Source organism: Saccostrea cucullata, unplaced genomic scaffold (genome assembly GCF_032062105.1).
Source record: "Saccostrea cucullata isolate Sc308-1 unplaced genomic scaffold, CSIRO_AGI_Scuc_v1 ctg925, whole genome shotgun sequence".
NCBI lineage: Eukaryota > Metazoa > Mollusca > Bivalvia > Ostreida > Ostreidae > Saccostrea > Saccostrea cuccullata.
The window spans coordinates 26,013-53,049 of record NW_026940937.1 but is presented as its reverse complement, the minus strand read 5'-3'; the positions used below and the strand labels follow the sequence as shown (position 1 = coordinate 53,049).

The 27,037-nt window shown below is 34.0% G+C and overlaps 2 protein-coding genes and 1 pseudogene across 3 annotated transcripts; 1 reads left to right on the top strand and 2 right to left on the bottom strand.

Moving 5' to 3' along the window:
• Positions 1–1,734: 1,734 nt before the first annotated feature.
• LOC134256691 (uncharacterized) lies at positions 1,735–18,446 on the bottom strand. Its single transcript, XM_062739372.1, has 11 exons — positions 18,374–18,446; positions 14,529–14,614; positions 11,042–11,113; positions 9,391–9,517; positions 7,379–7,473; positions 7,153–7,230; positions 6,890–6,986; positions 2,970–3,077; positions 2,546–2,800; positions 2,069–2,200; positions 1,735–1,877 (listed from the first exon to the last, which is right to left on the bottom strand). Exons 1-11 carry the CDS (start codon positions 18,444–18,446, stop codon positions 1,762–1,764), a joined length of 1,239 nt encoding a protein of 412 aa, XP_062595356.1. The 3' UTR covers positions 1,735–1,761.
• A 1,453-nt stretch (positions 18,447–19,899) lies between these two features.
• Positions 19,900–23,879, top strand: LOC134256693 (uncharacterized). 2 transcript variants are annotated; one of them, XM_062739376.1, is made up of 8 exons: positions 19,900–20,072; positions 20,598–20,741; positions 20,906–20,999; positions 21,116–21,283; positions 21,426–21,523; positions 22,031–22,177; positions 22,704–22,769; positions 22,909–23,879. In XM_062739376.1, the coding sequence occupies exons 1-7, from the start codon at positions 19,993–19,995 to the stop codon at positions 22,720–22,722; spliced, it is 750 nt and encodes a 249-aa protein (XP_062595360.1). In that variant the 5' UTR covers positions 19,900–19,992; the 3' UTR covers positions 22,723–22,769; positions 22,909–23,879. The 2 variants fall into 2 exon arrangements, with proteins under 2 accessions (XP_062595360.1, XP_062595359.1); XM_062739375.1 differs by lacking the exon at positions 22,704–22,769 and having other exon boundaries at positions 19,911–20,072.
• On the bottom strand, positions 23,779–26,790 carry LOC134256690 (uncharacterized; annotated as a pseudogene).
• Between the last annotated feature and the right edge of the window lie 247 nt (positions 26,791–27,037).

Sequence of the window (27,037 nt, the reverse complement as noted above, 5' to 3'; positions counted from 1 at the left end):
GTTGGTTAGATACGCAAGAGCACGCTCTACGTATGAACAATTTCTAAAACGACGTAAATCATTGACAAACAAGTTGATGAAGACGATATGGAGACAACGAACAGTATTCAATCTTAAAGTTCATAAAACAATACAAATAGGAGCAGAGCTAACACGGATCTCGAAAACATCAGAGGTGGGATCAGGTGTCAATGAAACAAGAATATCAACAGTCTCGTTTAAAGTCATCATTTCGTAAGTTCTATGGTCGATACAATTACCTTATCAGCAAATAATTTAATTCTCGTTGTAACGCTGTATTTGATTGGATAAAAATTTTAATTTAAATCGTATGAAATGGGTTGCCTACGTCACAATGACTTGCGTCAAAAACGTATCAATCCGCCTGACGTTACTTTCAAATTTTGCACAAATTGAAGTCATTTTGTGAGAACAATCATCTTTTTTTCTTACATCAATTGAATGAAAAGTAAATTATAAGGAATGAATTGTTTTCATACGATAACATGGTTGACAGTTTACGCTTTTTTATAAACCGCTTCGCGGTATATAAAAGTAATTAAACCCAGTTTATACCGTATAAAATGGGTAGCTATTAAATTCATTCCTTAAATACAATTTATCATTGAGTCAAGTGCTGACTGACGTTTTTCATACTAATTGTTAGTCCATTATTTATACACTGAATTGACGACGGATTTTTCTGTTATTTCCCGATCATGACAAAGAGAACACAGCGGGTGTGACTGGTCAGCAGGGGATACTCCTCCATGGCACCTTACCCACCTCTGATGTTTTGGAGGATGTTTATTTCATATTTTGTATTGTTTTTTGGACTTTGAACAATGCTGTTCATATATTTCATATATATTCAAATGCGTAACATGCCTTTCAGTTACAAAAGGTACATTAATGTGAACCAAGGTATCAAAGCTATCTCGATGTGAACTACGGATGCATGATCCCGGAACTTAAAGGCATTTTAGAATCAATGTTTATGTAAAGTCGTGTAGACATCAAAGGTGCTAGTTTTGTTGTTACACTTGCAACTTTTGTTGTTTATGTCATGTGGTTGATTGGTAAGACTTTTTTATGCAACACTTGACATCATATGACGTCATATATAATAAGTAATTAAACGCAGAGGTATGGATTTAGAGGTGCCACCATGACGTCATTGTGCAGTGGTATGGATGCAGGGGTACATCTCAGTGAGTTAATCCAATCCAAGAGATCTTTCATTAAGACATTAGATAATGTTTATTTCTTTACGTTCAAACAATCATTGTTCAATATATATCCTGGATGCATTCTGTGACATATTTTCATCCACAAATAAACAATTATTAAGTTCATACTTGAATAAAGGACATTTTTATAAAATTAGGAAACAATAAAATGCATAGAGGCTCAAATAATGGACGAAATTTCACAACAGAACATACGAAACTAGTTTCACAATTCCTAATTACGACACAAATACGGCTTTTAGAGTACTTCATACGAATTTGAGCCGCAGTATTCCCTGTTATGACATTTAGCATTCTACATTTTTAAAAATGGGTTCCAGAACTCGGAATACGACATTTAGTACTCCGGTGATACTTCTTGCCAAGGTATACACAAACAGAATCCTTGGACTCCTGATGAGGATAATTAAGATTTCTGGTAATGCGTTAGACATTTTACATATAGTTATACAGGTTAAACCCGGAATAACTGATTACGGCATTAAGCATTTCCGGCAGTGTTTTACGACATTTAACATTTGTGGCAATACTTCCTACAGTGTAGATATACGAAGGCTGTGTATATATGGTTAGTGCACATGTCGGCGTTGTATTCATCACAGTTAGGAATTGTGTCCTCACACACACCTACAACATACATAGCATACGGTGGAGTATAAACTTTATCTAATAAACTGAAAATTTCGAATTCAATAATAATGAATACAAACCTAATTCAAAATTATGACTACAGTGTTCGAAGGCCTATAGGTTACCGCGTGATGCAAATTATGACAGTTATTACAACATATTTCCTAGACTCAGTATTGATAGCTCACCTGGATGACATAGTCCACAGCTTTTTCTACAGTGATCAGATGCCCACGGGTAGTATATACTTGTTGTGTTACAGATATCAAACAAGTTATAGGAACTACAGCTAGCGTTGACAGCATCCACACAGTCATCAACTAGAAAGGAATAGCACTACTAGTATTTCTTTCTCATCAACTGACTGTGAACAGTCTCAGTATGAGTACTTTCACCATAGAACAGCGCCAAAACGCGAAAAACAGGTACTTAATTATTATGATGTTTATTTTTCTTTTTTAAAGAAATTGTATTGTAATGGGTCTAAATGGGATGTATTTCAACTGAAACAATAACTCATGAACAAAAAAACCGTTAGTCAATACTTTTCTTTTGCACAATTATATACTGTATTTATAAACACATTATGAAAAACATCAGTTCAAAATATGATTCATTCTTATATCTGGTTTATTTACCAAGCATAATAAATAGTATCTACCTACTTGTTATGACCGGCGGCTGTGTGGAACTGTTATTGCTGCCAGAATTGTTCAATGTAGAGAGTACTGTTTGTACAGTTGGTAAGTGAGTAGATGAAGCTAACGATGTGGATGTTGACGGAGTCGTTGAGTGTGATTGATTAACGTTACCAGTAGTCTGGTTAGATACAGGAATTGTAACGTATCCATGAGTTTGTTCAGTTTTTCCAGTGGAGTTGGTAGGTGGAGAAATTGATGTAGTATTTCCGTAGGAATTCACTGGGGAAGAAATGTGTAGTAAAACGAAGGCCAAATACAACAGCTAGGTTCTGAGGAAATAATTATTTTCCAGCATTAAATGTTAGTGTCATATTGAGTTTTAAGAGAGAGAGAGAGAGAGAGAGAGAGAGAGAGAGAGAGAGAGAGAGAGAATTTTCCCTGTACTTACTAGGACACAATGCACAGGTTGCTGGACACGCCTTCTTAACGTCTGGCATTGTGTGACATCTGTCTTTTAACAAGGGACAAAACTGATCTTTGTCAGCACACACATTAGCTAGAAGCAAAGTTACCAGTTATTTATCTATATATAGTATATGTACCAGTACGTGTAAATTATGTAAAGAGCATATGTAACAGTACGTGTAATTTATCTATGGAGTATATGTACTAGTACGTGTAATTTATCTGTAGAGTATATGTACCAGTACGTGTAGTTTATCTTTAGAGCATATGTAACAGTACGTGTAATTTATCTCTAGAGTATATGTACTAGTACGTGTAATTTATCTATAGAGTATATGTACTAGTATGTGTGGTTTATCTTTAGAGCATATGTAACAGTACGTGTAATTTATCTATAGAGTATATGTACCAGTACGTGTAATTTATCTATAGAGTATATGTACTAGTACGTGTAGTTTATCTTTAAAGCATATGTAATAGTACGTGTAATTTATCTATAGAGTATATGTACCAGTACGTGTAATTTATCTGTAGAGTATATATACCAGTACGTGTAGTTTATCTTTAGAGCATATGTAACAGTACGTGTAATTTATCTATAGAGTATATGTACTAGTACGTGTAATTTATCTATAGAGTATATGTACTAGTACGTGTAGTTTACCTTTAGAGCATATGTAATAGTACGTGTAATTTATCTATAGAGTATATGTACCAGTACGTGTAATTTATCTGTAGAGTATATGTACCAGTACGTGTAGTTTATCTTTAGAGCAAATGTAACAGTACGTGTAATTTATCTATAGAGTATATGTACTAGTACGTGTAATTTATCTGTAGAGTATATGTACCAGTACGTGTAGTTTATCTTTAGAGCAAATGTAATACGTGTAATTTATCTATAGAGTATATGTACTAGTACGTGTAATTTATCTATAGAGTATATGTACTAGTACGTGTAGTTTATCTTTAGAGCATATGTAATAGTACGTGTAATTTATCTATAGAGTATATGTACCAGTACGTGTAATTTATCTATAGAGTATATGTACCAGTACGTGTAATTTATCTATAGAGTATATGTACCAGTACGTGTAATTTATCTATAGAGTATAGTACCAGGACGTGTAATTTATCTATAGAGTATATGTACCAGTACGTGTAATTTATCTATAGAGTATATGTACCAGTATGTGTAATTTATCTATAGAGTATAGTACCAGTATGTGTAATTCATCTATAGAGTATAGTACCAGTACGTGTAATTCATCTATAGAGTATAGTACCAGTACGTGTAATTTATCTATAGAGTATAGTACCAGTACGTGTAATTCATCTATAGAGTATAGTACCAGTACGTGTAATTTATCTATAGAGTATATGTACTAGTACGTGTAGTTTATCTTTAGAGCATATGTAATAGTACGTGTAATTTATCTATAGAGTATATGTACCAGTACGTGTAATTTATCTATAGAGTATAGTACCAGTATGTGTAATTCATCTATAGAGTATAGTACCAGTACGTGTAATTCATCTATAGAGTATAGTACCAGTACGTGTAATTCATCTATAGAGTATAGTACCAGTACGTGTAATTTATCTATATAGTATAGTACCAGTACGTGTAATTTATCTATAGTGTGTATGTTCCAGTATGTGTAATTTATCTTTGGAGCATATGTACAAGTGCGTGTAATTTATCTATAGAGTATATGTACCAGTACGTGTAATTTATCTATAAAGTATATATACCAGTACGTGTAAATTATCTATAGAGTATAGTACCAGTACCAGACCTGCCTACCCTTTTCGTTGCAAGGGTGTAATTTCAGAAAATTTTTGGTGGAACTTCAGAGGTAAAAGCGTAATAAACCATGTTTTCCCCATTTTGTTGCTTTACTATAGTACTTTTTCTTCTTCTAAAACCACAGAAATTGTAAATTACTAAACAAACCTGGCATAAACTTTTTTTTTTCGAATCATCCATTGGCAAAAAAGTGTTGTAAAATACCAGTATCCTATATTAAACTCAAATCAACCGCACACCCATGATAAAGTATTTGGTAAATTTGTATCAAATCACTTAATTGAAGGCTTGCGTTTGCATGTTTATACAAATTGTACATACCACTTTTTTTCTCTTTTTAACACTCACATTTCTCCATCTTGTTCAAAGCAATGTTAAAATGAACTAAATTGAGCATAGAAATGGGTGTACTTATAGTGATGTAATTTAATAGTTAAGGTAAGTAGTGCCTTCTCGTGTTCTTCGTCGCCAGCGTGGCGCAGTGGTTAGAGCGTCTGCTCTAGAGTCGCGAAATAAGGAGTCAATCCTAACGTCGCGGCTTCGAATCCAAATGTGGGACTTGGATATCGGTCCTTCGGATGAGACCATATAAACCGAGGTCCCGTCGCAGTAGGTGCTGGCACGAAAAAGGTCCCTCACTGATCAATGGCCCTAAGTGCCGAGTATAGGACAAGATTTGAAGCTCTCCTATAGCAAGTTGTGGCGTCGCCATATTGATGAAAATTCTCGACAGGGACGTCAAATAAGATACATTCAATAAATCATCTCGTGTTCTTCCGAATCTTCGCCATACTAATTTACATATAACTATTAGGTATATAACGTTTGTTTTCGAACTTGTCCTCTATTAATTTTAACTATTAAATTTAGACGTTCATAATGGATTTAAACCAAAATAACAAAAGCGTAAAATTAATATCAGTGGCGTAATAGCGTAATTTTGTGGTAAAAAGTGGAAGAATTACGCCAAAAGCGGAAGGGTAGGCAGGTCTGCAGTACGTGTAATTTATCTATAGAGTATAGTACCAGTACGTGTAATTTATCTATAGTGTGTATGTTCCAGTATGTGTAATTTATCTTTGGAGCATATGTACAAGTGCGTGTAATTTATCTATAGAGTATATGTAACAGTACGTGTAATTTATCTATAAAGTATATATACTAGTACGTGTAATTTATCTATAAAGTATATATACCAATACGTGTAATTTATCTATAGAGTATATATACCAGTACGTGTCATTTATCTATAAAGTATATATACCAGTACATGTAATTTATCTATAAAGTATATATACCAGTACGTGTAATTTATCTATAGAGTGTATATACCAGTACGTGTAATTTATCTATAGAGTATATATACCAATACGTGTAATTTATCTATAGAGTATATGTACCAGTACGTGTAATTTATCTATAGAGTATAGTACCAGTACGTGTAATTCATCTATAGAGTATATGTACCAGTACGTGTAATTTATCTATAGAGTATATGTACCAGTACGTGTAATTAATCTATAGAGTGTATATACCAGTACGTGTAATTTATCTATAGAGTATATGTACCAGTACGTGTAATTTATCTATAGAGTATATGTACCAGTACGTGTAATTTATCTATAGAGTATATGTTAATGAAGGATAAAACACAGTGCGTTTGCTAAGCATTATTGTTATGCCTCTAAAAATTTGTTCCTATACAAATCTATACGAAAAAGTCTAACAATTCTAATGTTTTGCCGAGCGGGCATAAAAAATCGATGTTTGACCGCTGAGTGAGATGTTGGACCGGTCGATCAGATGGACAGAGTGGGAGGAGCTTAATCTCATTTTCATTTCTTGGTGTTCAACAGTGATAGACTTGATGGTACATCACTGAAGACAGTACAAAATACATGTATGTCCAAAAAATATAAAATAAAATAAAACATTTATTGACTGAGTTCTCGGGCGACATGCGTTTTATCAGACCCTTGAATTAATTATAAACTGTCTTGGGTCCAACAAAACGCATGTTTCCCTCAAACCCAGTCCAATGTATAATGTTAATCACAGAGCGAACTTCTGATTTGATTAGATAGTTAGTTTACCAGATTGGTTCCTATGACAACGGTTGTTACACAGATCTCCTTCGCAACAGCTCGAACAAAACGGATTGTCTGCGAACATCTCTAAACTTTTACATTTCTACAAAAAGATAGGGTTTCATGTTTTTATGTTTTTTTGAATTTGAACTGTTTATTAAATGGACTTCAATTTGTACATCGAATTACGTTGTGCAAAAAAATCACGTGCTTGTTCAATAAACTTTCAACATTTCCAAGGGTAAATATCACAGTGCCCGTATACGTACGGTTTCTCTAAGTGCACAGCCCGATACCCAGTGATATGACGCGCTGGTGACGTCATGAGCAAGACCGATGTAACAAGCCTGAAATAAATTGTCCAATATTTGATTGATTGTGTTGAATGCCGAGTTGAGAATATTCAGCCATATTTCGGGGGATAAAAGTTATCTTCAAGTTTGATTTTTTTTTTTAATTTCTCTAGCGGCCCCCATTGAGCCTACTCTTACGTACCCTATCAATGGAACAGAGCTTAATGTGATCACAGCTGCCCGGATGTGATTGGTAGTCACAATGATAGCAGAGGGTTCCGGAGTGTTCCGGTAGAGCTGTAGAAAATATATAAAAAGTGATGCATCTGTAGAGAAGGTCGCCCGTATGGCACAGTGCATAGAGCGTCTGCTAAAGAGTCGCAAAGTAAGGAAGTGATCCTTTCGTCGCGGGTTCGAATCCCACTGTGGGACGTAAAGACCGGTTCTTCAGATGAGACCGTATAAACAGCAGTAGGAGCTGGCACGAAAAAGATCCCTCCCTGCTCAATGGCCCTCAGTGCCGAGCATAGGAAAAAAAATTGCAGCTCTCCACCGGCAAATGGCGGCGTTTCCATATGAGTGAAAAATTCTCGAGAGGGACGTTATACAACCAGCAAATCTATAAAGAAAACATTCATACAAATTGTTAGGCCATTTTTCACAATAGATTGTCGATTTCTTTCTGTTTTTTTTCCAGTCATGACAAGGAGCACACGGCAGATGTGACCTGTCGGCAAAGGATTATCATTCCTCCATGGCACTTGATCCAACTTAATTGTGATGCTTAACAGGTTCCTGTTTGCTCTGCTCCAAAATTTGTATTGCTTAATGAACTTTAGAGCTCGACAACTGTGTTATCTCCATATATTTCACTAAGATGTCGCCAGAAAGTTTTACACACAGACAGAATGAACAACGTGACCTTTCTCTTCAAATTAAATATGAATTTGAAGTTGACCTTTCATTTTAAATGCAATAAACCGGTCACGGTAGCCTAGTCTGCATTAGAGGATAAAGTCACGGGCCTTTCGGATATGACCTTAAAAACGTAGGTCCCGTGTCACGGTAGGCGCTGGCACAATAACGAACCCTAATTGCTCAATGGCCCTGAGTGCCAAGTATAGGTCTAAATTTGAAGCCCTTCACCGGCATACGTTGACGACTCAATATAAACGAAAAATTCTCGAATGGGATGTTAAACAATATACAACCAATCAATCAACCAAATAATCAAATTGAATAGATGGTCTTCTTTAGACCACAGGGAAATTTGATAGAAAATTTCACTGCAAAACTCAAAATCTTCATAATTGAAAATAAAGTTTTAATATATGTTTGTAGTGTGATAAAATACATAAATGATTTTCTCTGTCTTGACTTCCACACAGTCCCCTACTATTACAGAGTCAGGACTGATAACTCTGACAGTCTTACCTTGACTTCCACACAGTCCTCTACTATTACAGTCAGGACTGATAACTCTGACAGTCTTACCTTGACTACCACACAGTCCTCTACTATTACAGAGTCAGGACTGATAACTCTGACAGTCTTACCTTGACTACCACACAGTCCCCTACTATTACAGAGTCAGGACCGATAACTCTGACAGACTTACCTTGACTTCCACACAGTCCTCTATTAGTACAGTCAGGACCGATAACTCTAGCAGTCTTACCTTGACTACCACACAGTCCTCTACTATTACAGAGTCAGGACTGATAACTCTGACAGACTTACCTTGACTTCCACACAGTCCTCTATTAGTACAGTCAGGACTGATAACTCTGACAGACTTACCTTGACTTCCACACAGTCATCTATTATTACAGAGTCAGGACCGATAACTCTGACAGTCTTACCTTGACTTCCACACAGTCCTTTACTATTACAGAGTCAGGACCGATAACTCTGACAGTCTTACCTTGACTTCCACACAGTCCTCTATTATTACAGAGTCAGGACCGATAACTCTAGCAGTCTTACCTTGACTTCCACACAGTACTCTACTATTACAGATCACAGTGTCATTACAGCAGGCTTCACATACTACAGAGTCGTCAGGACCGATAACTCTAGCAGTCTTACCTTGACTACCACACAGTCCTCTACTATTACAGAGTCAGGACCGATAACTCTGTCAGTCTTACCTTGACTTCCACACTGTTAGACCTCTATTATTACAGTCAGGACCGATAACTCTGACAGTCTTACCTTGACTTCCACAAAGTCCTCTACTATTACAGATCACAGTATCATTACAGCAGGTTTCACATACTACAGAGTCGTCAGGACTGATAACTCTAGCAGTCTTACGACTGGGAGGAATCATATCACAGCTCTGCCAGAATATAAAAGTTAATCAGAAAATACATATGAACACTCATATTCAGTCATTATTATAAGTCCCCAACCGGTCAAACCGGAAAAGACTATAGTTTTCCTCTGAGTCTGTCTAGCTGTCCATTTGTCTGCCTAGCTGTCTATCAGCCTGTCCCACTTGGCTTTCGGCATTTTTTTCTAAACACTTGTAGATATTAAGCTGATTTTTGATATGTAAGTGTATCATGAGGAGGTACATATCAGGTTTGAATTTCGTTCCGCGTCATTGAATTTTAACGGAATAATGGTATTTTTAATTTTTTATAAATGCCTAAATTGGGAATGTAATCGGGCTCGTGATGCAATATAGTAATGTTCCAAACGAGCTCGTATCCTAACGAGAAAAGGGGAACCTGGCAGCAAAAGACGTGTACATTTTTTCTAAGTCCTCTTTTAACAACGGGTCTTCATGTATCACCGCCGCCTTTCCGCTTTAGTTTGGCTAACATTGCGGAAAAAAATAAATTGTTTGCTGTTTTAAAATCCCGAGAATTAACAATATCGACTCCAAGTTCTTTCTCAAAATGTTTTGCATCCATAACAAATGGACAGGAAGGACTTTTTGGAACAGAGCTCCCCTTTCTGGGTCCTGACTGCTGCATAAACTTTTCGTAGCAAATCATTCAAATCATTGTTTGTTGCACATGTAACCGCCAGATCTAAATCTTTTTCAGGACAAAAGTCTTTCCATACCTTTAGCGCTCCTTTTATTACACTCTTAGTACTTACAGAGTCTCTTTTTTTCTAAAACTTGAAGCAAATCGTCTTCACGTACATCACTAGACCTTGCCTGAGCTGCCATACCGAAAGTGAAAATGTCGTCAGGTAAATAGTGATGTTGTGATCATCAAAACGTTTGAATATCACGACGACGCTTTAAACATGCAACAGTTCGACTGTTTCATGATCACGCAAAAACAGTTCAAAATGCCTAATTACAATTTATATTGTAGGTTAGGTAATAATACTAATTAGGAGCAGGAGATGGAAAAATCAGAAGAAGATTCGGGTACAATGAAGGAGTAGACATCCCCTAGTCAATCGGTTACACCTAACATGTGCTTCTTGAAGTTGCTCAATATCTAGGCTCTGTAGATGTTTTAGAAATTTAAAAGCAATAGTAGATGCGTAGTTGTAAGAAAAAATACTTGAACTTGAAATATGAGCCAGCACTGGAATAAAAGACTGAACAGTTCTGTGATGATGAATATTAGTTAATCTACTGTGTCAATGCCTTCGATGGAACATTGAAGTTTGTAACGTTAAATGCAATATTTGTAAATTAAAATTTCTTTAGTAAATGTAGTTACCGAACCTTTACATAATATATGCATTTTTGGGGGAGTGTGTACTGCTTGATCATCAAAAAGTCAGATTTCATTTATCGTATGTATTCATAAGATGAAACAACTTGTCACTGGCATAATATCGAATTAGATGATGATAAGTAGAGAAAAGAAATAAAAATAATAGTTGTACTCACCAGATTTGAAGCACATCCTAGATCATATCTCACGTGACCAGCGTAGTTCACGTATTTCTGAACAAAACATTGCTGGGAAAAACATAAAGAGCCATTAGAGAAATACTAAAAAACAATGGGATGCCTTCGTATAGCATATTCTATTTTTAAGTATTTGAGGTATTTTCTTGAAAAACTATGGAAATAAAACATTTATAATCTGAATTCCTTTCATTTTGTAAGCTTAAAATAAAGCCTATACTGTATTTTGACCACTCAATGCCAGAGAAAAATGATTCTTATTCACAAAGACTAATTTATTTTTAGTTGTAACACGTCATTTGATTGGATAAAAAATATTTTATATTTTATAACATAAGTTGCCTAGGTAACAATGAGTTACGTCAAAAACGTTTACTCCGCTTGATATTAATTTTAATGTATATGCTCAATTTGAAGCCATTTTTGGAGGAATAATTGTCTTATTGTCTACATTGAAATTAAATTATAAGGAATGAAGCTTATTTTTAATCTATGTTATACATACGATATAACATAACTTTGGGCAGTTTACGTTTTTTTTATAAACTGCGAAGCGTTGTGGCAACGTACTTTGAAAAAATTACGCACTTTGAAAAAAATTTTCAAAGTGCGTTAAAATTGGGACAAAATCAACGCACTATGAAAAATTTTTTCAAAGTGCGTTAAATTTGGGACACACTCAACGCACTTTGAAAAAAAATTTTCAAAGTGCGTTATGAGTGTACATAAACATTTTCTACCATGGGAACATTTAACGAACTTTGAAAAAAAAAAATGTTCAAAAAAATAAAAATCTAGCCTTAGTTTTTGTAATTGAGAGAATCAATTTGTAATAATTGTATCTTTCGAAAAACTTTTTACTTTACATGTACCGTATATACTAGCCTATAAGTCGGTTGTATTTTTGACGTTAATTTGGTGGGATTTGCTATTGACCCGCTTATAAGTCGGTATATTTTTTTGCCAAAATCTGGTGATAATTTCAAGTAAATCCTTTAATGTTTTAACCTGGTTTCAATTTTTTTTTTCGAAATGACACTGATATTTAATAATAAATCATTAAATAAAAAGGCAATGCTCACTTAAAATACAAATAAAATTATTAAAATATGTAAATACTTGTTTTTTATATAAAATCTACGAATACATAATTTATCATATATATCCTGCAGACATTTTCTTTGATTATAGTATGAAATGCAAATAAGATACTACATTCAGCCCCCAGAAAAATACCAATCTCTTTATGACTCGCTTATAAGTCGGACAAAGAGTTTTAGACTAATATTTAACTCCCAAAATACCGACTTATAGGCGAGTATATACGGTACTCATTTAACCTCACTGAACAAGGAGAAGACGAGTAGGTCTCAGCCCAACTCTTTTTTTCGTATACATTTTACATGGCTGTCGTAAGCAAATTGAAATTCCCCCCCCCCCCCCCCCCCAGGTAAGCTCCAATTTCTAATGCCTTCATTATGTATATTTTTGCAAAACATTTGTGTTCCTAACCCCATCCCCTTCCCGGTACCGATGCCTATGCTACACCCAAATATATGTATTTACACTACTGGCATAACGTTGAAAACTTTCAATAAATTTTAGTTTACATAAAGTGCTTGCAAACTGGAAAAAATTAAGTACAGTAAAACATTTAAGAGAGATTGTTCAAAGTATGGAAAAATCAAAATCGCTCACTTTCACATCCTGAAGTGGCCTCATCACCGAAGAATTATCAAAAAGGTTCAATTATTCATCATACCTAAGATTTGCAAGAATATTGACCAAGTCACACACATCTTTTTAAAGTGCGTAAATATGGTCGATATTAACGCACTTTGAAAAGAAATTTTGTTTTTTCAAAGTGCGTTGATTTGGTCCCAAATTTAACCCCCTTTGAAAAAATTTTTCAAAGTGCGTAATTTTTTAAAGTGCGTTGTAACAAAGCGTAAACTGCCAAAGTTGTGTTTTGTCGTATAACATAGGTTAAAATAAGCTTCAAGCCTTAAACAATATCGCTTTCTGTGATGAAGATAAAATCAGAGTAATATAATATTGAAATAGAAATTCAATCAGTGCCCGAAGCGATATCCAAAAAGTGTCATCTCATGGCCTCCAAAAAGCTTCATGACAGATTCTATAGTTTCAGAAACTACGTTCTGTTTCAGTACACTTACTGAATCACAGTGGTCATTTCAATAAGCTGCTACCGTTCATGGTAGCTCAGTCGGTAGAGCGCTCGCTCCGTGATCGGGAGGTCGTGAGTTCGTATCTCGGCCGCAACTAACCCAGTCGATAAAATGGGTAGCAACTGTTCCTTCGCCATGCGCTCGGCAAATTAAAGTGAAAGTTGCGGGTCCTTCGGATGAGACCTTAAAAACCGAGGCCCCGTGTCAGCGGCAGGCGTTGGCACGATAAAGATCCCTCACTGCTCAATGGCCCTGAGTGCCGAGTAAAGGTCAAAATTTGAAGCCCTTCACCGGCATGCGGTGACGTCTCCATATGAGTGAAAAATTCTCGAGAGGGACGTTAAACAATATACAATCAATACAATCAATAAGCTGCTAAGACTAACTTGTTTTCTCCTCAAAGTATGTCGTAACAGTTTCTAATAATATGTACTGCGAAACAACGAAGCATCGAATAGGACAGTTTTCATCTTCCAAATTTTATATTTACTCCCACCCAGTCTTATATTATACGCATGACATACAAATTAAGGAACCAACATTCTTGAATTTTCTTACTACCCTATAAAGGAAAAAAAGGCACTGCTTACAAAAGGAAAAATATTTTTCAGTCTAATGTTCTACACTATTGTACAAAGGAAGAACGTTCTTTAGTTTTCTTCCTCGTTTACTACACATATCGTACATAGGGAAAGCATTCTTTGGTTTTCATCTCAAGTTCTACGCATTGCTTACAAGGGAACAACATTGCTGTCTTATGTTCTACGTATATCGTACAAAGAAAGAACAATCTTTTGTTTACAATCTACGCATTGCATACAAAATGTACCTTCTTTCATTTCTCCCCTACGACCAATATTGTACAAATGAAACAAAAGGACTGCTTACAAAGGAATAACATTCTTTAGTTTTCTTCCTCATTTACTACGGATATCATACAAAGAAACAAATAATCGCTTTAGTTCCTCTAACTCACGCACTACGCATTGCATACAAAGGAAGAACATTCTATAATATTTCTACTATCCTACAAAGGAAGAACGCTCTTTAGTTTTCTATCTTAGATTTTCCAAAAATTGTAAAAATAACGTTCTTTAATTTTCTCTCTGCTGTTTTCTATGCACTGCGTATGAAGGAACATCAATATTTTCCTATTTATATCCTGTTTTCTCACTGTGTCACAGTCACATACTCTGTAGGCTTCTATTTCGTGTTCCCAAAATATCTCTCGAAATTTATGGTTTTTAAAGTTTAAATTTAATTCTATAGGTTCCTACCTCGTGTTCGCCGCATTGCGTCACCATGGAGCATTCTATTGGTTCCGGAATATCCCTACAGGACAGACACGTCTGACCGCCATTCACTGATTATAGACAACCATCATTAAAAAAATTAAATAGCCTAACAAGAAACTGTAAAAATCAAGTTTTCGAGTTTTGGGGGGAAAATACAGAAGTTGGAAAGTGATGTCGAATAAGATGATAAGTTGTTCAAGTATTTTATTTACGGAAATTAAAATTTATTGTTGGACTTAAGCTGGAAGGTTTCTTAATGCCTCGAAAACTTTCTTGCTTCAAAACAATTTTTTTGGTATTCACAATTTATTTATCTTAATTCATTATCGATTCCTTCTTCATTTCAAAAATAAGGTATCATTTTTGAGTTTTATTTGGATGTAAAACGGGTTGGTCACATGATCAAATATGACTGAGTAAAAATTATTACAAATAGTAAGGTACTAAAGTTTTAAATCCATAAAAGATTTATTTCTTCAATATTCAACGTTATGAATTGAATGCGTTGATCACGTCGATCACGTACGACGTCACTATGAAAATACATAAATCGCTTATGACTAAACAATCAATTTATGATCACATGACGAACATATTTTACAGAGATGTAAAAACGCCTTGCTCAAATAGTGTTATATAAGGGAAAATATTTGCAAATGTAAATATAAAAGAATGAATCCACAATATATAATGTAAAACTATTATATGTTTTACTCAGTTTTTTTTAAAATGAAATATATAGATAACGAACAGTAATCACGTCATGGAAACTATGCAAATCTGGAGCTAAGAAATCACGGACCTCTTAAACATTGGGAGGTTAAGAATAAATTTATCGTTTAAAGGTTCGGGATTAGAACAGAGTAGAAAACTTGAATATGTAAATAAAACACCTATGTCCGATCCTTCCTAGCTTACTCTAGACACTCTATTTAATAAGGCTTACAATCTTGAATTTCAAGGAGAGGGGATTGTCAAAAGTATACATGTTATTATAAGTATTATTTTCACTCTTTGGCAATCAATATCATTTACACATTGAATTGACGACGGATTTTTTCATTATTTCCCGATTATGACAAAGAGCACTCGGCGGTTTTGACCGGTTGTCAGGGGATGAGCATTCCTCCGTGGCACTTGATCCCACCTCTGAAGTTTTGGCGGCCCGTGTTTGCTCTGCTCCTATCTAGTATTGTAGATTGGACTTTTGAGATCGAATATTTTTCGTTATATCCACATATTTCAGAACAGAAAATTGTTATGACATAAATATTTTACAAGAATCACACCTGTTCTGTTCAGCAAGTACAGTAAAACATTGCTGTTCATTATTATATTGAATACCCCATCATAAGTATGAAACAATATCATGCACCAATGAATAAGATTTAAATTACATGAAATGATTCTTTGGATTACTCCCTTCTCTTTATTAGATTTCTGGGTGGGTAAAATTTTAATTAATGCTGTTTACAATGTTTATCTAAATGGAGGAGATTTTGATGAAAGCTTTATTTATAAAACATTCACCCGTTGACGTTCGACAAAAATAAGCACAATTTGGTGAATGTTTTCATAATTTGTAATTTATGTATAATAGGGATGTCATATTTACTCAAGCAGCTTAGTCGAATATTCGAAGCTTTAGTTGAACCATGGTCTACTTAGTACTCGTTGAAATATAAATTGGATTTTTCAAGTCGTTTTCACTGCCTATTACAGCCTGCTTACACTATATTTTATATAGACTTTCACCAAATTAAATGTTTTTCTACGAATTCTTTAACATTTACTATACAGTATTGATATACATGTATATGCTCAACAATTTGATTTCATATATGATACAGTATTTTCTGCACTTCTTATGCAAAAAAAAGATATAAACAAATGCTTTTATAAATTATATTCATTATGTGGAAATTCAATATTTGTTCGCAATAATCTAAATCAAAGCTTTAAAAAAGAAAATGATTTCATGGAACATGCTTATATACATGTATATGTATTTGTTCTCGGTGCTTACCCCATACAACTGTTGCCGCCGTGGTGAGAATAAATAGCAAACTGCATCTGAAATTTAAAGTTATTCAATTGCCTGAACATGTACATGTAGGGAAAAAGTAAAAAAAAAAAAATTTAAAATTACCCTCATGTTTAACATTTTTAGAGGGGCGGTAAAAAACAAACAAACAACATTTTTAAAAACGATATTTCTAAAATATGAAGTTAAATTTTAATCACTTCCATATCAAGTAAAATACAATACTAGACAGGGGAAAATGAGAAAAGGGAACCCCTACTCCGATATCACAAAAAGTAAGTATCTCGTTCTGCCTTTCACGTGCCCCATTAGCCCTCTATATCAATTTCGTAACTTGAAAAATTTGTAGTCACAAATTAAAAGATAGCTTTAACATCTGGAATAAGATATATTGATACTACAGTAGATTATCTAAATGGAAACAAAGTGCTTGTTATCTTTTACTACACTAATGTGTTGTTAGATGCACCAGTTCGTCGCTATGGGCCCTTTGCGTGCTTTCAGTTTTACGTTAATGTGAAAAGCTAAAAAAAGATAATGTCTAAATATAGCATATGGAGATGAAAACAGTATTCAAGCTCAGATGTCCATTTTACAATACAAAATTGGAGCATAGCAAACACGGAACTCCAAAACATCAGATGTGGGATCAGGTGCCATGGAGGAGTGAGCATCCGCCGTGTGCTCCTTGTCATGTTCCGGAAATAACGGGAAAATCCGTCGACAATTCAGAGTGTAAATAATGGTCTAACAATAAGTATGAAAAACGTCAGTCAGCATTTGACTCAATGGTAAATTGTATTTGCTGACAAGGTCATTGTATCGACCATACAAATAACGAAATAACGACTTTAAACTAGGCTGCTGATCATGATATCATTTTTTCAACAACATGTTAGTCATTAATTTACTTACAAAAAATGTACATTGTAGAGCATGCTCTTGCATATCGAGTCAACTGAGAGATATAAACCCCGTAGCAGTTATTTTACTGCATAAGTAAGGGAATGGAAAAGTTCAAGTCAACACGTTTATCACAGAGCTTGGTTTATTAGATTACCATTACCGTCTCCTTCAAGTAAAATATCCAAATATGAAACATATGTGTCAGACTCTGTTGTTATTTTCATCTCAAGCTCACCGGGATATATCGTATCGATATGAGAATAACGAATGTATGAATTCCGCCCCAGGATCACAAAAATTTAACAACTGTGTAAGTTCTTTGCTCAAATTATAATTTAATTTCCCTTGAATTAATATTCATATTATACTAAGTATTGTACTGAAATAAAAATTTAATTATATTGTGACCCACTGTCTTTCTTGATAATTCAAAATTCACAAACCATCATTCTAAAATAAAACTACTTTCTAACTTTTGGAACATTGTCGAAAGTTACCAAAAAATGATGGTAAATCAATATGCATGCATGTAAAAAATAGTAAAAATCAAGCTTTAAACTGTTAAATACGAAATCACAAATATATCAAAACGCCTTCATTTCTAAAAATAAAGTCTTTGTATACATTGAAATAAGAGACATGTAAAAATATAGTAATAAATTGCAACCCAGAAGATAAAATCGAACACTGGCTATACATTCTACATCTTCATCTCTAAAACATGATTTATATTCAGAGAAGGAGAAAATACGATAACATAGGTCCTCCCAGAGGATTAAATTGAAAACAATTTGATCTCTAAAAACATCATTAATTTTAAGAGACATGAGAAAATACAATGATAAAGGGCCTATCAGAAGATTAAATCAAACACTACCTTTGACACAGTACTGCCATTCCTGTATGATGTCTATAGAATGAAGGTCTTTGTGATTTAATTCTCTTATCATGTGTGACCTGTGTTCTAGTGAAATGTCAAAGAGGTGCACGGGAAATCAGACCTCTCCTCTCGCACTTTAACACGAGATCAGAAGGGTTCTCTGATTTTTGACAAACATAATATGATAACTAAAGATAAGTTAAGTAACTTGTATATTTTGATGTAGTTAAATATTTTCTATTTAAAATCATAAACGGAATGACTTTAATTTTTCAATCGTCAACTTCCCTTACTTATGCAGCAATATACCTTTATCACATGCATACGGGGTTAAAATCTCGTAATTGATTCGATACGAAAGAGTATGCTCTATGTATGATCAATTTTTTGAACGAGGTAATCAAGAAATCAGAGTAAACATTTCATTAGTTTTAAAGTCGATATAATGACCATGTCATCTATGGCATGTCAAACGTTGCAATATTCGATAATCTTGTGATGTATATTCAAAATCTTGTGATGTATGTTCGAAATCTTGTGATGTATATTCAAAATCTTGTGATGTATATTCAAAATCTTGTGATGTATGTTCGAAATCTTGTGATGTATATTCAAAATCTTGTGATGTATGTTCAAAATCTTGTGATGTATATTCAATATCTTGTGATGTATATTCTAAAACTTGTGATGTATATTCTATAATCTTGTGATGTATGTTCGAAATCTTGTGATGTATATTCTATAATCTTGTGATGTATATTCAATATCTTGTGATGTATGTTCAAAATCTTGTGATGTATATTCAATATCTTGTGATGTATAATCGAAATTTTGTGATGTATATTCTATAATCTTGTGATGTATGTTCGAAATCTTGTGATGTATATTCAAAATCTTGTGATGTATGTTCAAAATCTTGTGATGTATATTCAATATCTTGTGATGTATATTCTAAAACTTGTGATGTATATTCTATAATCTTGTGATGTATGTTCTCTTGTGATGTTATTCTATAATCTTGTGATGTATATTCAATATCTTGTGATGTATGTTCAAAATCTTGTGATGTATATTCAATATCTTGTGATGTATGTTCAAAATCTTGTGATGTATATTCAATATCTTGTGATGTATATTCGAAATCTTGTGATGTATATTCTATAATCTTGTGATGTATGTTCGAAATCTTGTGATGTATATTCAAAATCTTGTGATGTATGTTCAAAATCTTGTGATGTATATTCAATATCTTGTGATGTATATTCTAAAACTTGTGATGTATATTCTATAATCTTGTGATGTATGTTCGAAATCTTGTGATGTATATTCTATAATCTTGTGATGTATATTCAATATCTTGTGATGTATGTTCAAAATCTTGTGATGTATATTCAATATCTTGTGATGTATATTCGAAATCTTGTGATGTATATTCTATAATCTTGTGATGTATGTTCGAAATCTTGTGATGTATATTCGAAATCTTGTGATGTATGTTCGATTATCTTGTGATGTATATTCGAAATCTTGTGATGTATGTTCGATAATCTTGTGATGTATATTCGAAATCTTGTGATGTGTGTTCTACAATTCAGTGATGCGTGCAATAAAATTGCATGACGCAACAGAAAAGTAAGGACAATTTTCATTGGTTAGAAATAACGAAAGTAGCTGAAGCGTCGGGAAAACCATGCAGGTGAGAAAAAACACATCAGTTTGTTTATTGCAGCACTAAATACGAGATGCATGAGTGTTGTTCCTGGTGACATGATGGAGATATTTCGGCCTGCTAGGGAAAAAACTCAGTAAACGTAGATATATTGACAAAATTTGTAGGTACTTGTAACGATATGTCACGATGCTGCATTGTCAGATACAGTATTTATACATGCATGCTAAAAAGTTAAATCTCGTAGTAATCAATATAGCAGAAGAATAATGAAGAGTACATACTACAAAAACTGTGCAATTTGTAGCAAGATTAATTTTTGTTTAACAGCTGTTTTTATTACATTTTATTTCGTATTATTACTACCAAATACTGCTACCGTTTGTTAATGTTATGCACATGGTTATCTTGTACTTGCAAGTAAATGTAACATTTAAAAAAAAAATAATGAAAAAATAAGTCATTTAGGCTATTTGATAATAACATGCTAAATGAACATGTTTTGCTTTTTAATTCTCCTTCACTCAGTCTTTGTATAATGTATATTTTTAGACGAGCTGATCGCCAACCAGGAGATCAGAATGATAGCATCTGCTCCTGCCACTTTAAGGATGGTAAGAAGGAGGGGGACCCTGCATATTTTGCATGGAATGAAGGAAAGGCCATGGATTTCTCTGATCCTGAATGTACAAAAAGGTGAAATTATTTTTCAAAATATGACCGACATCTTGTTTTTGGATGGTGGGTGGGTGGAGTTTAATTGAGAATATTTTACTAAAAATCTTTAAAAGGGTACATGTATAAACAGAGTAGCTTACAACTGAATAAAAAAATAATTCAAGTTTAATTATTTTACAAAGGAGGAAAAAACTCAAAAGTGAGGAGTCCCTGTCATCTTCACAGATGGACCAGTTGCAGATTCCACAAGCACCAAAATGTCAAGATCAAGAAAAAGTAAAGCTCATTTAAAACACCAATGATGACAAATGACCAACACTGAAACATTTTCAATAATTTTTAATAATATATAAAGTTCTTTTAACTGTACATGATTTACAATATATTTTCAGTTGATATCAGAGCACAACTACTCAGCATCCTGCACATTTAACTGTACTCAAGAAATGCAGCGCCTCTCAACAGAAATACAACTGGAAAAGGAATTGCTTGCCCTAAAAATAGAGTCTAGTAAAAGGAAGCCAATATCAATCCATGATATTAAATACAACGAAGAGAAGGTACATTTAAAGGAATTCCAATTGTGATTTCCTATTTCCTAACAATTTCAGTTACTGTAATAAAAACTTGTTGCCATTGAGGGATGAACATCTTAGATTGACTGTTATGTTAACATATTTTGTTATTATTTGGGAGTGTTAGGTCTCTGATCAGCAGGGGCATTTTCTCTATATAAGAAGAAAATGGAGACTCCCTACCCACCCGATGTATTTTGTCGGACAGTTTTCTGTACATTGCAGGTAAATTTTTTATTTATTAACTTTCCAGCCTCTTATTGTATAGTACATTTTGGGGTTTGAAGTCAGTTTTTGCTTTTCTTTAATTTTTAAAAAAAAATTATTTAAATTCTCCTTTTCTTAGAATAAAATTCAAAAAGTAGCTTCTGATTGTAATGTATAAGACTACAGACATTGAACTTTGATTTGTTATCAAAAGGATTGATTTAAACTTGTCTAAATTAATTGTAAACAAAAATAAAAGGGGACACCTGCTATTTCTTTAAGTGTTTTTCACTGGGGGGTGGGGAAACTTTTTTGTACATACTTAAGCAATACGAGGGATTAGATAAGAATCAATTAGTATATCAGAGTCTTAAATAATATACTTTGCATAAGCATAAAAAAATTCTATATCAGTCTTTTTGAAACCTTTGAATTTTGCTTAATTAACTATGATTTATCCAATTTTGGAGCTTTTTACCTAATTCACAAAAAAAATTCATTGTACAAATATTTTATTTATTACAGTCACCAATATATCCAAATATCATCACCGGCCCAGACGTCATTCACTCCTTTGAATTGTGCTGGTAGCAGTAAGGTGTCATCATTTGAGATGGTCACAGTATCCAATACACTGAAGTCACAGGACTCAAATTTCATACATGTTCACAGGTAGGTGTATAGTCTTTGAAATTACCACAATTGACTAATTCTGGGACAGGTAAGTATGTAAGTATAGGAATGAGAGCACCAAATCCCCGGATGCACACATGGCTTTGTTTGTTATGGAACATTAAACTGAATACTGAATGGGTAGGCGTTACGCCATTGGCTGAAATCAGGTATTTAATTGTTTTCATTTTAAAGTAAAATTAATGACCTTTGAAATAAATGATAGGATGAGGGAATATTACAGAAACTATAGAACTGCCAGGGAAGATTTTAGGAGTGGGGGTTGATTTTCTATGCCGCGTGTTATTTACTGCGAATCTCTATAAGTTGAAAATAACTGCAATTTTGACCTATAAACGCCATGGGACCATATATTTTTTTTTCAGTATTTTTTGTTAGGGCTTAGAACAAAGTTTGAAATGATGCTAAAGATTTTTCTGAAATTGTCATAGTAAAGTACTGAGAAGGCCTAAGGTTTGTATGGAGTTCTATGGGAAAATAATTAGTGGTCTTTTCCCTATACAAGATGCTGTCTGATGGCGTAGTGTAGAATGTAGCGTAGAATGTTTTCCAAGTCAGCTTAAATGCAAAGGTTTGTTTTAAAATTTATCATAATGACTTGCAAAAATTTAATGCAGTTAAATTTATTGTATTCTTGAAAAATTGACTGTAACACAATTTTTTACACAATTACAAATAATCAAATTAATTTTTTTCCAACTTTTTTTCAGGGTCTCTGCCAAAATCTTTTGAGGATTTTTCCTCTGCTAGAGCATCCATGGATGCAATTGAAACAACCCAGGACATCCCAACACATATGGATAATCAGGCCATGGCCTACAGTATGTACAAAAGTTGCCATACTTTTAAAGCAGTAACTTGCGTGCCTCCAAATGGTGCACTTACATTTTGCTCCATGCTGTACCCAGGTTCTACTTCTGATGTAGCTATTGTACGTCACAGCCAAGTTTTACGAAAGTTCAAAGCTGGAGACCTTATTTTGGTGGTCAAAGGTTTCACCATTCATGACCAGTTGCCCCAGGGTGTCTGCTTAATTATAAAAGCTCTTTTATCGACATGAGGCCAGTTTACCATACAAGAAGCAGCACTGTGTTACAAGATTGCTAAAGCACTTATTCATGTGGAAAGAGCCAACGAGAGGATAAAGAATTACGAGATTCTCCGTTACATACCATCTACTTACAGACCAATCTCAACAAAAATATTTCAACTCTGTTCTTGTCTTGTAAACTTGCAAGCTCCACTTTTGAAAGAAATTACTTAAAGATACATGTACTTATTATAAATTTGCATTGGCGTGTGACAGTATACACTAAACAGTGAAGATATTCATACCAAAGTGCAAGGGATAAGCAAATTTTGATTTGTTATCAATGTCAATGGTTATATTTGTTAATTTTGTAGTATGTTGTAATACATGTACTTCAGAAAATGAAAATCCCTTTTGTTAGCATGGATTTATTACAAGAATGTTTGGCAATTCCATTCTTCATTTGACAATATAATTTGGAAGAGGGTTTACTTATAATTTTAAATCTCTAGTTTAAAGTATATTTACCTTTAAAGCACAACTCAACAAATTCATGTTTTCAACAATTTATCTATTAAGAAAGACAAAAATGTTACATTTTCACTTTGAGAATAACATCTTCAATTCATTAATAAAATGATTCTAAATTTTGATATTCTTTTTTTATGTAGTACATAGATTTTATTAATCATCATTGCTATTTAAAATAGTCTTATAAGCCAGAAGTTTTATGATGGATTGTGACATATCATGTCATACATTTATGAGACTTAGGAACATTCAACACATTTAACATGATTACCCATTTTCCATTGTTAGAAAATTCTAGAGGTACAAAACTAAGTGTCAAGAAGTTCAAACCAGAACTCAGTTTTCCATCAGTGCTGGAATGAAAATGTTAATGTAGAAATCTATCAGCTTTGGAACATTTGCTGTCCATTCAATGTCTTTTACTATTCTAATCACAATGCAGTCTACTCTTGTCCACACAATTAAGTCGCAGAATGTTTTGTTACATATGTGTAGTTGGCCTTGAATTTGATGATAGTATGGGTGACTGGTTTTCAGGCACAGGGTATCTTGTTTAAGATCTAAAAAAAAATCAAAAAACACTTAAGTTGTGTTATACCAGTACATATCCCCTCCTTTTTCAATATCTTCATACCATATTGAACAGCTGCACTTGTAAATTAATACATGTTTTGAAATCATTTACTCACCAAGATTTTTAATTTCAAAGTACTGGACAATACAGATTTTTAATGTTATTTACCTATGAAAAATCCTTCAAATTCTGTGCCCCATCTGCTACTGTTGAAGACGATGCTGTATATGGACACTTCACCTCTACAATATCAGGAATGGCGTCTTTGGCTTCTGGAGTTTGATAAAATACACTGCATGTTGGTGGTCGAACAACTAAGCCATCAGGTGAAGCTCCCAACACTCCGGATTCATGCAACCATATCCTTTTCAGAAAAAATTATAATACTACTGAATGCAAACAAACCATAATACAATTGATTTTGTAATGCAAACAAAGTCTAAGTAGAGCTTTTATAATCCTTCCACTTCAAAAAGCAAATTTTCTGGAATATGTTGGTAACTGAATATTTATGCCCCGCCATGAATATGGCCGGGGCATATAGTGTTTGTCATGTCCGTCTTCCGTCCTTCTGTCCTTCCATCCCACTTTGTGTTTAGCTCTGTTCAAAGCTAAGTTTCAAAGAAACTATCCAAGATATTTTCATCAAACTTCATATGCTGATAGATATTGATGAGAGCTATGCAACTGCAACAACATTTTTTGACCTTGACCTTTCCTTTGACCTTGACCTGACTTTTCTTAAATAGTGTTTAGCTCAGTTTTAAACATACCATTCAAGATGGTGTTATCAAACTTTACATGTTGATACAAACTTGCATAGATGATGCATCTAGAGATGAACACTACCGGACTTGCTTCGGATGCTGGATCTGACCTACATTTTCCAGATGAGTGACCAAATTAAAGTTTTTGGAGCAGGTCTATTCTTAAGGAACTATAAGCCCTACTTAGACCAAACTTGCTTGGATGATGCATCTAAGGATGGACACTACCAGACTTGCTTCGGATGCTGGATCTGACCTATATTTTCCAGATGAGTGACCAGGTTGAAGTTTTTGGAGCAGATTTATTCCTAAGGAACTATCAACCCTACTTAGACCAAACTTGCATGGATGATGCATCTAGGGATGGACACTACCAGACTTGCTTCGGATGCTGGATCTGACTTACATTTTCATTCCCAAGTAACTATAAGCCCTACCTAAACCAAACTTGCATGGATGATGCAGCTAGGGATGGACACTACCAGACTTGCTTCGGATGCTGGATCTGACCTGTATTTTCATTCCCAAGTAACTATAAACCCTACCTGAACCAAACTTGCATGGATGATGCATCTAGGGATGGACACTACCAGACTTGCTTTGGATGCTGGACCTACATTTTTATTCCCAACTAACTATAAGCCCTGCCTGAACCAAACTGATCAAATTTTATACATGTACAAATTTCATGTTGCTTTACTAATATATCCTCGGCGGGGCATTCATGTCCTATGGACATATTTCTAGTTTTTTTTTACAATTAGACTTCAGTAATTGATTTCTGTTTGTCACCAGGATAAGTCCTGTTATTTGTTTTGACACATTGAATGTTAACATGTCAGAGGTTGAATGAATGTTATTTTGTGCTGTATACCTGACTGCTCTACAGCTGCATCAAAGTCCTTTTCATACTTCCTCAAAGCATCATCTTCATGAGTGATACCCCATGCAACAGCCTTGATGGACTCCAGATTGTAAGCCGACATCAGCTGTTTCTTCAGTGACAATGTCAATCTGGAGAAGAAAATATGATTTTTGGTTATTAATCTTATATTTCCTGCATCTTTATGTACAAATATCTAGTCATTACAGTCGAACCTCATTATCTCAAACTCAATGAGACCAAGAAAAATGTTGGAAATATCCATGGATTCAAGAATAATACATAAAGAGTTATCAAGAATAAAATGTCCCAGTCTTTTATAAATGGTTTGGACTTCAAAATTACTTTGACATATCCATGAAATATGAGATAATGGGTTTGAGATAACAAAGTTTGACTGTAATTTTAAAAGTCTTTTTCGCAAAAATTTAATCACACATCTTACCGCCTTTGCTTAGAACTGAGAACTGCACCAAAGTTGGAAGCTGATATGCTTTATTTCCTTACAATCGACCACATTGGGTTGTTTCGTTGCCAATGCAGCTCTTTTAATGGATTCAGGGATAATGCATGCTGTAACCATACCATAGGGGTATCAGAATGAACATACTCTGGTGATGTTAACAGGTCTTCAATGAGAGGTACAGGTGGACCAGGTTCACATGGCTCTGGTTCAAGAATCCAATTCAATGCTGAAAAATTTCATTACTTGTGTCATTCTCAAAAATATCATCCATAATATCCATATCACATATACCAAGTATTTATATAAGAGTCCATACATTTCATTTTAGTGAACACTGTCATGGGTTTTTGTAATGTATGCATTACATATCAAATTTACAACTCACTTGCATATATTTGTTCAGAATTGTTCCTGTATATAATTTTGCACGTGGCATTCTTAGTGTGAAAATGCCATGTAAAAATTGGTGCAAATGTACAATTAATATTTACTTAATTATTAACAAGGTTTCATAATGACAGAGTATTTAAATAATAGAAGAATGATCTGATAATTCGCAAGAATATGAAACAAAATATTTTTTTTAAT